Genomic DNA, 13,421 nt, shown 5'->3' with positions numbered 1-13,421 from the left:
CTGGATTTTCTTTATTAAACCCTTGAATTGTAAATGTGACTGTTTATTATTGAAATGACAGCTGAACACATCAAATTGCTTCTTAAATACAGATGGATAGGGGAATTCTGTGTTCTTTATTCCCTTAAGCAAAATTTTTGAAGATGTTATTATTTCTTAAGAGATGGTGGGATGAAGGGAAAACAGACTTCAAAAACATTGTGAAGCAAGTCATTGAGATGCTTGGGGATGGGAGGAGGGACTGTTGTTATAAATTTTGACTTCACTAATTTGTCAGGTTGTCTTAAAGCAGTCTATCTCTGGAAGTGTGGTTGTGTGTAGCAGACCGCTGCAGTGTTTTAAGTGCAACGATACAATTATGCAATGCTTGCCTGTGATGGACAGGTAACAACTGGTGGCAGAAGGGGCAAGGCAATTGATGAAGTGCGAGTCACTTTCTCTCCTCCCAACTTCTGTGTCAGTTTTTCCAATTGCCACACAGCTTACAGCTGAAATGATGAGATATTTCAGTAGGAAAATGAGTAATAGTAGAGTAAAGTCATTGAGAGTGTCTTCCATCAGTACAAAGTAGCTGTACAAAGCTGCCCCAATTTCACTATCGAGCCTCTTGAAAAATTTTGTGCTGACTCCAATTTAACTCATTCAGTTACACCCTAAGGAATTTTACACATAGCTTTTCATTTGGTGAGTGACCATTAATGTCTGCTTCTGGCAAAAACGGGTTGGAAGTTGCATAATGTAAGTCCTTGTGACATTACTTTTCGAACTGTGCGCTGTGAACCAGTTGTGGGCCTGTTTGATATCAACTGAACTATGATTGGTAGGGCTGAGTTTGTACCCTAGATTAGTATGCTCGCATCATCAACAACTGTTGTAGCTATTGAACCATCCTTTAAATTGTAAGGATATTTGCAGCATGTATGTTAACAAGAGAAATGGGTTCAGTGCCCATCTCTGTGGGACCCCATATGTTATGTAGCAAGCAAAGGTTGTGGCAAGTATTGCTGTATTCTGCCACCACTTGGCTCGATCATACTTTGTGACCCCACTATTTGAGTATGGAAATGGGCAGATTGGACTTCTATAATTGCTGCATCTCCGTGTGGAGTAGGTATGTTGCATCAAGACAATTTTTGTACTCCATAAGAGTGATATATTTGGTTTCCCACCTCAGATTGAGGAAGGATTGAATGTACCCCAGTTCTGTCCTGGAGTTCCACTATTGTGAAATTCTGGGAAGGCACGAGTCAATGCTCATCACGTAGGAAAAAAGACTATATGCATGTATCACATTATTCAGTGAGATGTGATCTACCTGGATATAGTTGTTTATATTCTGTTGATTGCAAGTGGTAAAAAGAGTTTACTGGAAAGAAGGTATGCTGGCAAAAAGACAGAGAGAGAATGAATGAGGTAAAATATAAACGAGCAAGTGGAGGAGTGAAGGAAAATACGAGCATACATATTACTTAGTGGTGAAATACTTTGTTATTTCCAGTTAGCCTATTTCTGCTTTGTTGTTCTTTGAGTATAGTCCAGCCAAGTGTAGTACATGCCATCACAGATTAGGAATATAAATGTATAAAACCATGAATGTATTTTGTGATTAATGAAAATGAGAAAGAAAATAATTTAATTACTAAAAGTATGTTATGAGCTTTGAGGTCTAATTGTTAGACATAATGGAGTGTGCTAGCTTTGTGGCTTTCTCTAGCGACACTCAGTTTGAAAATGTGATTTCATTGCTCCAGGTGCACACACTGCTTGATTGAGAGATGATCTTTTTCTGTTATAGATGTTTTTAATAGTCAGTTTATGATTTTTTTCTATTTAATTTATAAAAAATAGTGTAACATTTTGAGTGGATCACCGAGAAAGTCGGTGATCTTGATGAATACGAACTATTTTGATATTTAATTTGGCAACACAGATTCTCTTAAGGATAATGTAGTGTTAGCAGTGTAGGTAAACAGTATTATGTGGAGTGCTTGTATCAGAAATTATGTGAATATATTTTGTTATTAAGTTGTTATTCATCCAAAAATTCCAATTTCTTTGATTTGTTATTAACATACTGTAATAAGTGAAATTTGTTGTCTCTATTTGTAGGTTTATTGTCCACAATGATGTGACAAATCCAACATTGAGCTCAATGGAAGGCTTTGATGAAGTCCTGGACAGCTTTGAGCCAGATCTGCTTGTAATTAGTGGTTTACAAATGATGGACAATTATCCTTTTGAATTTGGTGAGTACTTGAAAGTTTTCTTAACATTTTGAGACATACAGTGCAAATTGTTTCTAGAGTTTATTATTTTTCAGAGTTTATGAATATCAGTTGCAACACAATATCCCTATACCTGGAGGTGTTAAGACAGCATCAGAGGATATAAAAACACTTTTTTAGTGTTAAACTGGGACTTAGATGCAACATGTTAATATTTTACCACTTGGAGCTCTGCATTATCTGAAAAATTACTGCTCTACTTACACTATGCATATTTCTCGTTCATGACAGAACCTGTAGTATTGTCCAATAGGACTGTGACAGTGATAGACCTTTGACAGGGTATGGCCATCTTACTTTCCCATCTTTCCGTTCGTTTAGCGACAGGAGCTTTTAGGACGAGTCCGGTGACCAGTGTACTGGTGGAGGCTGGGGTCCCTCCATTGCAGATGAAACGTGCACAACTGCTCGCCAGTTATGTTGCACATATTCATAGTTCTCCTGAGCATCTGAATTACCGTCTCCTTTTCCCACCCACAGCAGTCTCTCCCCTGCATCGGCGGCCCGGGTCGGGGCTAACGATTGCGGTTTGCGTGCAGTCCCTTCTCATCGAACTGGAGTCCTTCCCTTTACCAACTCTACTTGCGGTCCGATCACGTATACCTTCATGGTGTCTGCGTTGGCCGTAGCTTCGTCTGGACCTTTCACGTGGCCCTAAGGACAGTTAACCCTGTGACTCTCCAGCGTCACTTCCTCTCGATTCTTGACATGTCCCAGGGCTCTGAAGTGGTTTACACCAATGGGTTGATGGCTGACGGTCACATAGGCTTTGTGTATGTTCATGGAGGACATATTGAACTGCAAGCACTCCTTGCCAGATGGCTGCAGTGTTTTCACTGCAGAGCTGGTGGCCATATCTCGTACTGTTGAGCATATCCGCCTGTGCCCTGGTGCATCATTTCTACTGCGTACTGACTCATTGAACGGCCTACAAGCTGTTGACCAGTGTCACCCTCGCCATCCTCTGATAGTGCCCATCCAGGAGTCCATCCATGCCCTGGAACGGTCCCGTCATTCAGTGGTGTTGTGTGGAGCCCTGGACACGTCGGAATCCCAGGCAACAAACTTGCCGACAGGCTGGCCAAACAGGTGATGCGGAAACCATTCTGGAGATGGATATCTCCGAAGCTGATCTGCGTTCTGTCTTAAGCTGCAGGGTTTTTAGGCTTTGGGAGACGGAATGGCATAACCGTATGCATAACAAGCTGCGTATCATTAAGGAGATGACGAATGTGTGGAAGTCTTCCAAGTGGTCCTCTCGCAGGGAATCGGTTGTCCTCTGCCGGCTCCGCATTGGGCACACATGGCAAATGCATGGTCACCTGCTCTGTCGCGAGGACCCACCTCTGTGTCGCTGTGACTTCCAAATGACAGTTGTCCACCTCTTACAGGACTGCCCACTTTTAGCCACTCTTTGGTGGACTTTCCAAGCTCACTGCCTTCGGTGTTGGGCGACGATGCCTCAGCAGCAGCTTTAGTTTTTAAGTTTTATCCCTGATAGTGGGTTTTATGCTTCTATGTAGGTTTTAAGGCATGTCCTTTGTCCCTCTGTGTCCTACACCCTAATGCTTTTAGGGTGCAAGTTTTAATGTGTTGCGGAGTGGCTGGCTTCTCCTTTTTATTTTCATGGTTGGCCAGCCACTGTAATCTGCTTTCTTGTTTTACTCTCTTCTGTTTCTAGCATCTCTGTTGTTTTCTTGTGCTCTTTTGTTCCTTTTAGGGCTTGTTGCCTTTCCTTAATTTTTGTGGTTTTTCCTTTCTTTCCGTTTTGTGTTATATGTCTCATCTGTTTTATTCTCACACTTGTGGCATTGTTTTGTTAAGAACAAGGGACCGATGACCTCTTGGTTTGGTCCCTTCCCCCTTCTTTTAAACCAACCAACCAACCTTCCCCATCTTTCCCCAATCCAATGGGACTGATGACCTTACTGTTTGGTCTTCTCCCCCAATCAGCCAACTAGCCTTGAATCCTGGGTTTCCAATCACTATACTGAGCATTGCAGTAATCGTGTGGATTGTCTACACTGCAGTTGCTGTCATAGTCACAGTAGCTTGAGCTTTGCTATTGTATTGCCTGGTCAAAACTTTCTGCAGTGTACACTACTTGCCGTTAAAATTGTGACACCATGAAGACGGCATCCGAAGAAAGTCAAATTGGCGTCAAGTGTTCTAGGTAGATGCTCTGTGCTCAGATTTGCAAATTGCTGGGATTTCAGCACAGCTGCACAAAGCAGGTAGGAGTAATGCCATCTAAATTTGTTATCTAAGTAAAGTTTATACACTGTGTCTGTCATTTGGAAATACTACACGAATATAAGCTGTTTCGGATAAGATTGTGCTACACCTAGTCATTGTGAAAGAAAAACTTAACAATTAATAGTTCACTAAAGCAGATTACCTAGCAATTTGGCCATACACATACAGAACATAGCTAAATGTGACACTACCTGTGATTGCACCAGTGGTAGGAGTGTTACCATTTGTGTCAATGATTTTGTGACACTGCAGTGGCCTGGCACAAGTGTTTGGTTTGATAACATGGCTGACCTGTTAGCTTTAAGTACTGTATTTACCTGAGTTTAAGATGAGGTTTCCTCCAAAATTTATCATTCAAAAAATACAACATTGTCTTACATTGACACATTAAACTACTATTGCTGAGGTCAGTCTTTTTATGTTGTGTAATAGATTACTTTAGGGCTCATCTTATATTTATGTGAGATCACATGAACATTTATTTTGAAGAGCTTGTCAAGGTTTGGTTGTTTCACAAAATTGTTGACACCAACATTCGTGCTCCTGTCTCTGGTGCGATCACAAGCAATGTCTAATTTGTCTATCATTTTTTTTTTTGAATGGGCTATTATTTAATATATTTAATCCTTTCTTTCACAAGGATTTGGTTTCTTTTTATTTAACTACGTGTGAGACGAGCAAGTGCTGCGGCCAACTGTTGTTCATCTGCTGCGTAACATAGTTTAGCACATGCTGCCCCTGCCACACAGGCCGAAGATTGTGGCATATTTAAAATGTGCAACACCTGATAGGCGGTAGAACAGAAGACAGAACGAGTAAGCTTTATTGAGAATACATTGGTGATGCCACAGGATGGTCGTTGACCAGAAAAGTGACGTAGACTTAAGAGGTATCATGTGAGGTCACATGGTGAAGTGCGTGGTGCAACTCAAGCGTTGGTGGTAATCTTATATGGTGACATACAATGGCCAGAAGGGCGGTGGCCAGATGCCAACGTGGAAGGGGTCGACGCTGCCTATAAAGGCGGTAGCAGCGGTGCCTGGAAAGATAGCAGTTCAGAAAGTGGTCCAGGAAATCTCTCCATGCAGGTCAGGCCCAAGGCTGGTCTTGTGTCTTTTCGCTGTGGCTCTGTTCGCATCTCTGAATTGGCCGTGTACCTCTGTCACTGGGTGTAGGACAATCAGGAATAGTGTACAGTCAAGAGTCACTTGTTCAGTTTTGCTCCAATGAGCAATGAAAGATTGTAGTTATCCAACTCTTGCCTATTTGTTTATATCTTTCCGACTGAGTTCCATAACTCCTTCAAATATCCTGTTTGCCTTTGCCATGTAGCTAATTGGACAAACCGTCCTACCCTTCCTTGTGTCATTAGGCATCTAGACTGCTCTTGGGGCATGACATTACAAATTTGGTGTCAGATGTGGGGTGTTCATTGTGGATTAGTATGCAACTGCCATGCCACAAGTTATAGGAATAGATCACTTTCTTGAAAATATCGATCCTACTCAGCCTAACGTCACACAAAATGATGGAACGGCTTTGAGAATCCGCTTTTGCATTACTTAGATAACCCGTATGCAAGCCAGTGACAGAGCCAGGGGAGTAAACGAGCTCTCCAGAAGAAGAGGAAGCCGAGGTACAGACGGTGCCTGAAGAAGAAAGAAGAGGAGGCCGGGACCAAGTGGTGCAGCCTCAGTAGCAGCACACAAATGGTGCCCGGGGTCGAAGCGGACATCCCAGCAGGTGGCCAGGGGTGGCTGACAATGGCATGGGCATCATTAGTTGCAGGAGGCGGCACCAGGTCGTGGACAACAGCATGAGAGCAACCAGCACAGCGGCAGCCACGGCGGGCAGCGCGGGGTAACAGGCGACACAGAGGCAGTGCAGTGACAACTGTGACGACAGACAACGGGGTGGGCAACACACAGCATGGGGCAGGCCACAGTGGCAGCAGTGCAGAGAGACACCCAAGGTTGCAGACGGCGGCGCAAAACAGTTGAAGACACACATCAACAGCAGCTGCAGCGGTGACGACAGCTGGCAGCACAAGATCAACACTTTGTAGAGGAAAGGTGTCAGTAAAAAATTCCGTGGTGAATGAAACAAAAATTAGCAGGCATGTCACATGACACTGATAATGTTTCAAGCACAGGCACTGACGGACATGAGCAACCCACTAGGCAATTTGTTAATTTGTTGGATGTGCTAAAATTAACACCTCAATCTTTCGATGTCACTAAGAAGACTCTAAATGAGTTCCTCAATAACGGGGATTTAGCATTGTTCTTATTGACTCAGAGCTGCATCATACTCTTTTGAAGTTTGTTGAAACTAAGCTAGTGGGTTCAGCATGCAGCAAGTTGTTAGAGACATAAGCGCCACTTGGTGAGATGTGTGAGCCGTATTAGTAGAAAACTATGGCAACAAAAGGACACTTGATTACTATGCTTGCAAGAGGTAGCCTTGCGTTTGTTTGGAAATTAAACCAGACTGTGTTTATCTAGGGCATTTATGAAAATAGGATAAAGACCATAGTGTGAGCATGCAGTGAACAGTTAATGATAGCAGAGGCTATAGAGATCACTGTGGCAGAGGAGAGTGCTATAGCCTCTTCCCGAGAAAAGATGAGTGCCCGAGACAGTGGTGCCATGCCACAAAATGAAAAGAAGGCCTCGAAGTCCTTCAAGCGCGGGAAGACAGGCCATGTGATGTAAGATCGTTGTAGCGATAAAGTAATACGAAAAGCAGGACTGGTTGCACCAGGGAATCGCAAGGAAACTGACTGAGTGAGAGTAGTGAAACGTTAGTGAAATGTTCACAATGCAATTTGCAAAGTTTCAGGGGCCCACGTGTGCAGAATGAATCTGTAACCTGCTTAAAATGCCAAAGAAAAGGGCATAACGTGATAGACTGCCCAGAGAGTGCTTGCCATGCACAGAATGCATATAGGAAAGGTAAGAGCCAGGAAAACTAAGTAAGGGCATAAGAAAGCGGTCACCTTACATCCTGCCTGGGAAGATATTAATAGTTGACTGCAAAAGCAAAAATGAGTTTGTAAAAGTGGACTGTGACACAGGTATTAATGATCACCTGAGGTTTCTCATTGATAGTGGGACACAGATAAGCCTAGTTTGGAAAAGTAGTCTGAAAAATGGCGGAAAATGTAATGCAGCTGAAAATATTAGGATTCGGGGAATCGCTAATATGGTTGCAAGGGCTGAAGGCACCATAAACCTCAGATTACAAATGGGAAGTGGAATGCAATTGAGGCATTGTTCCACGTAATCGGGGAAGATTTTCCTTTTTATGAGTTGGTGGGCCGAGACTTCATCAAGGGGAATGGATCTGAAATTAAGGCAGAGCAAGAGTGTGAGCTCTGCACAGTTCAGTTAGGTATTATAAGACTGGTACTTGGCAATACAGTCATGGAAGTGCAGGAAAGACAAGGATCTTTCAGAAAAATCTTAAGACACTGAGCAAAAGATGCATCACAAGACGAAGATGGAATCACTGGGTGAACTCCGCACAGTAACTTCAAAAGAGAGAGAAAGCTCTTTCGACAAAGGCTTAAGCATGAAGTGAGAAACACGTGAAAAGGTGAGAGTGAGTTTTTACAGAAAGTCATTAGCAGTTGAAACACAACAGTGACAGGCAGCAAGGATTGCCAGAGAGAAGCGAAAAGGGTGGAAACCAAATGTTAGCAGAATTTCAACGATAACAATTGTACCCCGAGAGGAATGGGTGTGTTGGATAAAAATAGAGGCGAATGCAATGAGAAAGGCTGTCATTCCAAAACAGGAGATAACAAAAGGCGTGTATCTACCAGAGGCTTTGATAAAAGTAGAATCGGGAAAATATCTAATAAATGTGCTGAACACTACAGAGAAGTGTCTATCAATAGAATGTCCACAGGTAGTAGTCGAAGAAGTTCCAGAGCAGGAATTGTTGAGAGAATCCCTCAGAGTAAATCATATCAGTAAAAATAAACCACAGTTGAAGGCGAGAATAAGGGTTCTAAAGAAAAATATTCGAGTAAGCTACTTGAATGCCGAAGAGACGGCAGCCGTTATAGAGCTATGCACCATATACAGTGATATTTTCCATTTCCTAGGAGACAAATTGTCGTACACTGATGGTATCAGGCATGAAAGTAGACTGCTGCCAGAAGTGGAAGGTTGGGTGATATGTTCATGACCCTATAGAATACAGTAAGTACAAAAGGCCATACTCCAATGTGAAATTGAGAAAATGTTAGATGATATTATAGTACTAAGCAAGTGTGGGTGGAGCTTCCTGTTAATAATTTTGCCTAAAAAGAAAGATGCAAGTGGAAAGCAAAAGTGGTAAATAGTCGCAGACTACAGGCGACTGAATGAGATCTCCCTAAATTCAGTTTATCCATTACCAAGAATAGACGAAATTCTTGATGGTCTTGGAAACATGAAGTATGTCTCAACCCTGGATGTAGCAAAAGGCTATTATCAGGTTTTATTAGACAAACAGGATCAAGAGAAGATGGCTTTCAGGATGCCGTATGAGCATTATGAGTACAAAAGAATGTCCATGGGACTCAAAAACAGCTCCAAGTACATTCTAGATATTGATGAACTCCATTATGACAGGGTTGCAAGGCAATAAGCTGTTCATCTACCTGGATGGCATGGTCATATTCGGCTCCTCCTCAGAAGAACACAGTGTGCAGCTGGCAGATGTATTTGAAACACTGAGACTCCACAACTTAAAGTTACAGTTGGACAAGGGCGAATTGTTACAAAAAGAAGGGTGCTACTTGGGCCGTTATATCGGCTGAAGGCTTGAGGCCAGACCCACAGAAGATCAAGGTAATAAAGTGGTATCCACAGCCCAGAACAACAAAGCAATTAAAAACATTTCTAGGCATTGTGGGATACTACCAATATTTTGTTAGCAACTTCAGTAAAATCGGGAAGCTGCTATACAGATTACTGAAGAAAGAAGTTCCTTACATGTGGGGTGTAGAGCAAGAGAATGCTTTTCAGTATTGGAAGGAGAAGCTGATAACTCCACGTATACTGCAATGTCCGGACTTTGAAAAGGGCTTCATAATTATGACTGACATTAGCCAGTCAAGCCTCAGAGCTCTGTTGAATCAGGGAAAAATTGGAAGTGCCTTACCTCGAGGATGCTAAACAAGGCGGAAAGAGGGTACAGTACGATTGAAAGGGAAATGTTGACCATTTGTAGGGCTGTGAAATATTGGAGACTGTCTGTAATTGGCAGAAAGTTTTTGATTTTTACTGACCATAAAACTCTCACATTGCCAGGTCGTATATCAGATCCTTCATCCAGATTTATGAAGTTTAGTTTGAAGCTGGAGGAGTATGATTATCAAATCTTGTACAAGAGTGGCAAACGGAACCGAACCAGCGACGCGGTTTCACGAATAATAGAAGTCAGAGTGGCGGGTGTGCGACTGGAAGGCAACAGTAGCATAGGGCAGGACGCAGCCGACATGGAAGCCGTAGTGCAGGTCAGGGACCCACAGGTTGGGAAAGACAGCAGGGCTGTTGACACAAGTGAATGGGTAGGAGGCATGGCCGACAAGGACCAGGACATGAAACAGCTGAGCCGAGAATTGTGAAAGATTATATACGGAAGTGTGAAAACTTTATCGGTGATATAGAAAAGTATATCGGGAAACAAGAGACAGCTGAGCCGATGATGGCAGAAGAAATAAGTGAAGGCAAAAAAGCCACAATACTAAAACAGTTTCTCCCATTGGAGTACAGCAGGACATAGGAAGGACCTATGAGCAAATAAAGAAGTACAGTGTGTGGAACTGTATGAGAAAAGATATGGAGGAACACAGACAAAAGTGCAAAATTTGTCAAAAGAACAAGCTCACTGGGAAAAACATAAAGAGGCCTTTAAAAATCACAAAAGTACCTCAAAACATTTTCGAAAGGTGTGATATTGATATAGTAGGTCCATTAAACCAGATGGATGGTGGAAACAAGTATATTCTTATATTCCAAGATGCACTGATGAAGTTTATGATAGCTGAAGTGATTGACAGGCAGGGTGCTGATACAGTAGCACGTGTACTAGTTGTAGAAGATTATACAGAGGTACGAGATACTGTCAGTATTGTTAAGTGATATGGGAAGTAGTTTCATGAGTGAAATCATGAAAAGACTGTGTAAACTGCTGTGTATTGGAGACTACCAGCTACCGCCACCAAACAAACGGAGCGTTAGAAAGGTTGCACCGAACATTAACAGAAACGTTGCAGCATTATGTGAATGAAGTGCAGACAAATTGGGACAGTTGGCTTCCATTTGCAGTTTTTGTATGTAATAAGGCACCGCACAGTATGGCAGAGTGTATGCCACATGAGTTGTTATTTGGAAGAAAATGTAATATTCCAGGGATACTGCAGAAAGATCCAGCTGGAATGAGGTATAATTTTGATGGCTATGAGACGGAGCTAAAGGAGTGCATACAAGAAATGCACTGGTGTGAGAGCACAGTGTGCAATGTAAAATAAAGAACAAGGAATACTATGACAGAATGCAAAATCCTAAGGAATTTCGTTGTGGGGTAAGGTTCTGTCGTTTCATGAGAGTGCAAGAAGAGGCAGATCGCATGAGTTAGATATGCATTGGCGAGGTCTGTGCACAGTAGTACTAACAAAGGAGTCTAATGTCGTAATCTGCCTGAAGTGAAATGAAGTATCTTATAGTTCATGCCAATAGATCGAAGAAGTTTTTCTAATTCTAGATGTTGGCGTCGTACTTCGTTGCTGGCGTTACCCTCCTGTTCACAGGGATTGAGCACACCAGACAAGAACGTCATAAGCAAGTAACCAAGTTCCAGATGTCTCCCAGACTGTATTACGGTAACCTGGGGCAAATGAAAATTTACAGTGTAACTTGGAAAATTGTGAATTATTTCTACTTGATGCAAATGAAAGAAAAATTTGCACACATCAAGGCTCTCGTGAGGCAGGCAATTATGTATTGTAAGGATAGATTAGCGTTACTGAACATGAGTGCAGCAGTGTGTAAATTTTAGAATTTGCATTAAATTGGCTCATAGGAAAAATTGAAAAAGTGCAGTGACTAATTGGACAATTAGCATGGCATGAAACTGGTCTAAAGAAAAAGGGATCTTGTGGGCAAGTTCAGTAAAATTTTGTTTGGAACCATAGACATCTTAGAAGGAGAAAAGAAACAGCTACTCAGACTTTCGAAGGAACAAGTGACTATAGTTAAAGCTACTTTGACTAGATTTAACCAAACTGTAAACTCAGTAGCAAAAAATGCACGGAATGAAACAATCAAGCCGGCACGTAGTAGAATTTGACAAATGGTTGCAGGAAGCAGTCATTTTGATCACTGTTAATGAACAGTCAATACAACTCGTGGGCATATTCAATAAGCTAGTGTGGGAATACCGTATGTTAATATCAGCAATTGTTAACGCTCAGAAAGGCATTCTGGAAGCACATCTGATCAATCCAGTACAGATCGTGAAATATGTAGAACTGATAAGACAACATCAAGGATAAGCAGTTCCCTGTTGCACTTACGGATGATAGCGGTTATCAGTTGATCAGAATTATTGATATGGATGTTTTCATAGCTCGAAACATCTTATGTTATGTGCTGAACATCTCACTAGTAAAGGACAATGTGTACAACCTCTACCGATTACTGCCATTACCATCAGAAGTAGATGGAACGAGGCGTTATTTAAGTATATTGCCTCTGAGAAAGAGCTAGTGCTAATTGATGATGTGAAATGGCAGTAGATGAAGTTAAATAGCAAACAGTTACAGTGTGAAACAGTAGGTCAGGGCCTCAGAATATGCAAACAGGTTCTCATTCTCTTGTATACATATGGCCATGAGAGATGTGAGGGAAAGATGATGCAACCAGTGTGAGAAGTTCCGAAGGATTCCATGTGAAAGTTAATAGTATTAAAATGAAAGGCTATGGACACCGCTAAGTAATAATGAATGGCTGTTTGTTGCCCCTGTGAATGAGGGCATTACTGTCATCTGTCACAAAGGAAGATGTACAGATATTGTGCTCCGAGGTACAGGGAAATGGAAATTTTTAGGTAAAAGTCATGGATATACAGCTCAAATGGGGATACAATCTAAACATAATAATACAAACAAATGAAATTGTAATTATGTTACGAAGTGTGCAACAATGTACAAAATGTAATTAATGATGAAGTTGATTGTAGAAGTGATTGTAAAATAAAAGTGTATACTCATCCAACCAGAAGAGTAAATTGTAAAACGAAAATGCATACTTATACTATGAGAGAAGGAAAGTGTAATCATGATAAAAGTATGTATAATAATGTAACGTTGATGTAATCTGTGAAATTTAAATGTGTTCTTTTCCAAGAGAAGATTGATTGATATGTATCGTTACAGAAAAGTGTGAGCATTTACGTATATCGGAGTAGTAAAACAAATGTATCTGCTTCCCATTATACGGAATGAATAAAACAAGTAAGAATATAGTACAAAACTTTTGTAGTCACTGAGGACAGCGCTTACAAACTTTTCCCTAAAGGGGGGGGGGGGGGGGGAGGTGTCGCATACTTGAAATATGCAATGCCTAACAGGCATTAGAAAAGAAGCCAGAACGAGTGAGTTTTGTTGATAATACAAAGGGGATGCCATAGGATTGGCATCGACCGTAAAAAGTCTCAGGAGGTATCACGTGAGGTCACATGGCGAAGCGCAACTCAAGCGTTGACAGTAATCTTATATGGTAACATATGAGGCCCAGAAGGGCAGTGGCCAGACACCAGCGTAGAAGGGGTTGATGCTGCCTATAAAAGCGGTAACGACAGTGCCTGGAGAGAAAGTTCATTTCA

The 13,421-nt window shown here is 41.7% G+C and overlaps 1 protein-coding gene across 1 annotated transcript in view; it reads left to right on the top strand.

Annotated features, from left to right (window-relative positions):
• Positions 1 to 13,421, top strand: part of LOC126106466 (ADP-dependent glucokinase) — an 85,342-nt gene that overhangs the window by 33,102 nt on the left and 38,819 nt on the right. Inside the window, exon 4 of the mRNA XM_049912750.1 lies at positions 2,110 to 2,246. Coding sequence (XP_049768707.1) covers positions 2,110 to 2,246 — 137 coding nt within the window. The remainder of the gene's footprint in view (positions 1 to 2,109; positions 2,247 to 13,421) is intronic.

Source organism: Schistocerca cancellata, chromosome 10 (assembly GCF_023864275.1).
Source record: "Schistocerca cancellata isolate TAMUIC-IGC-003103 chromosome 10, iqSchCanc2.1, whole genome shotgun sequence".
In the NCBI taxonomy this organism is placed as follows: Eukaryota; Metazoa; Arthropoda; class Insecta; order Orthoptera; family Acrididae; genus Schistocerca; species Schistocerca cancellata.
The sequence above is the reverse complement of the archived record's forward strand: the minus strand, read 5'-3'. Positions and strand labels throughout refer to the sequence as shown.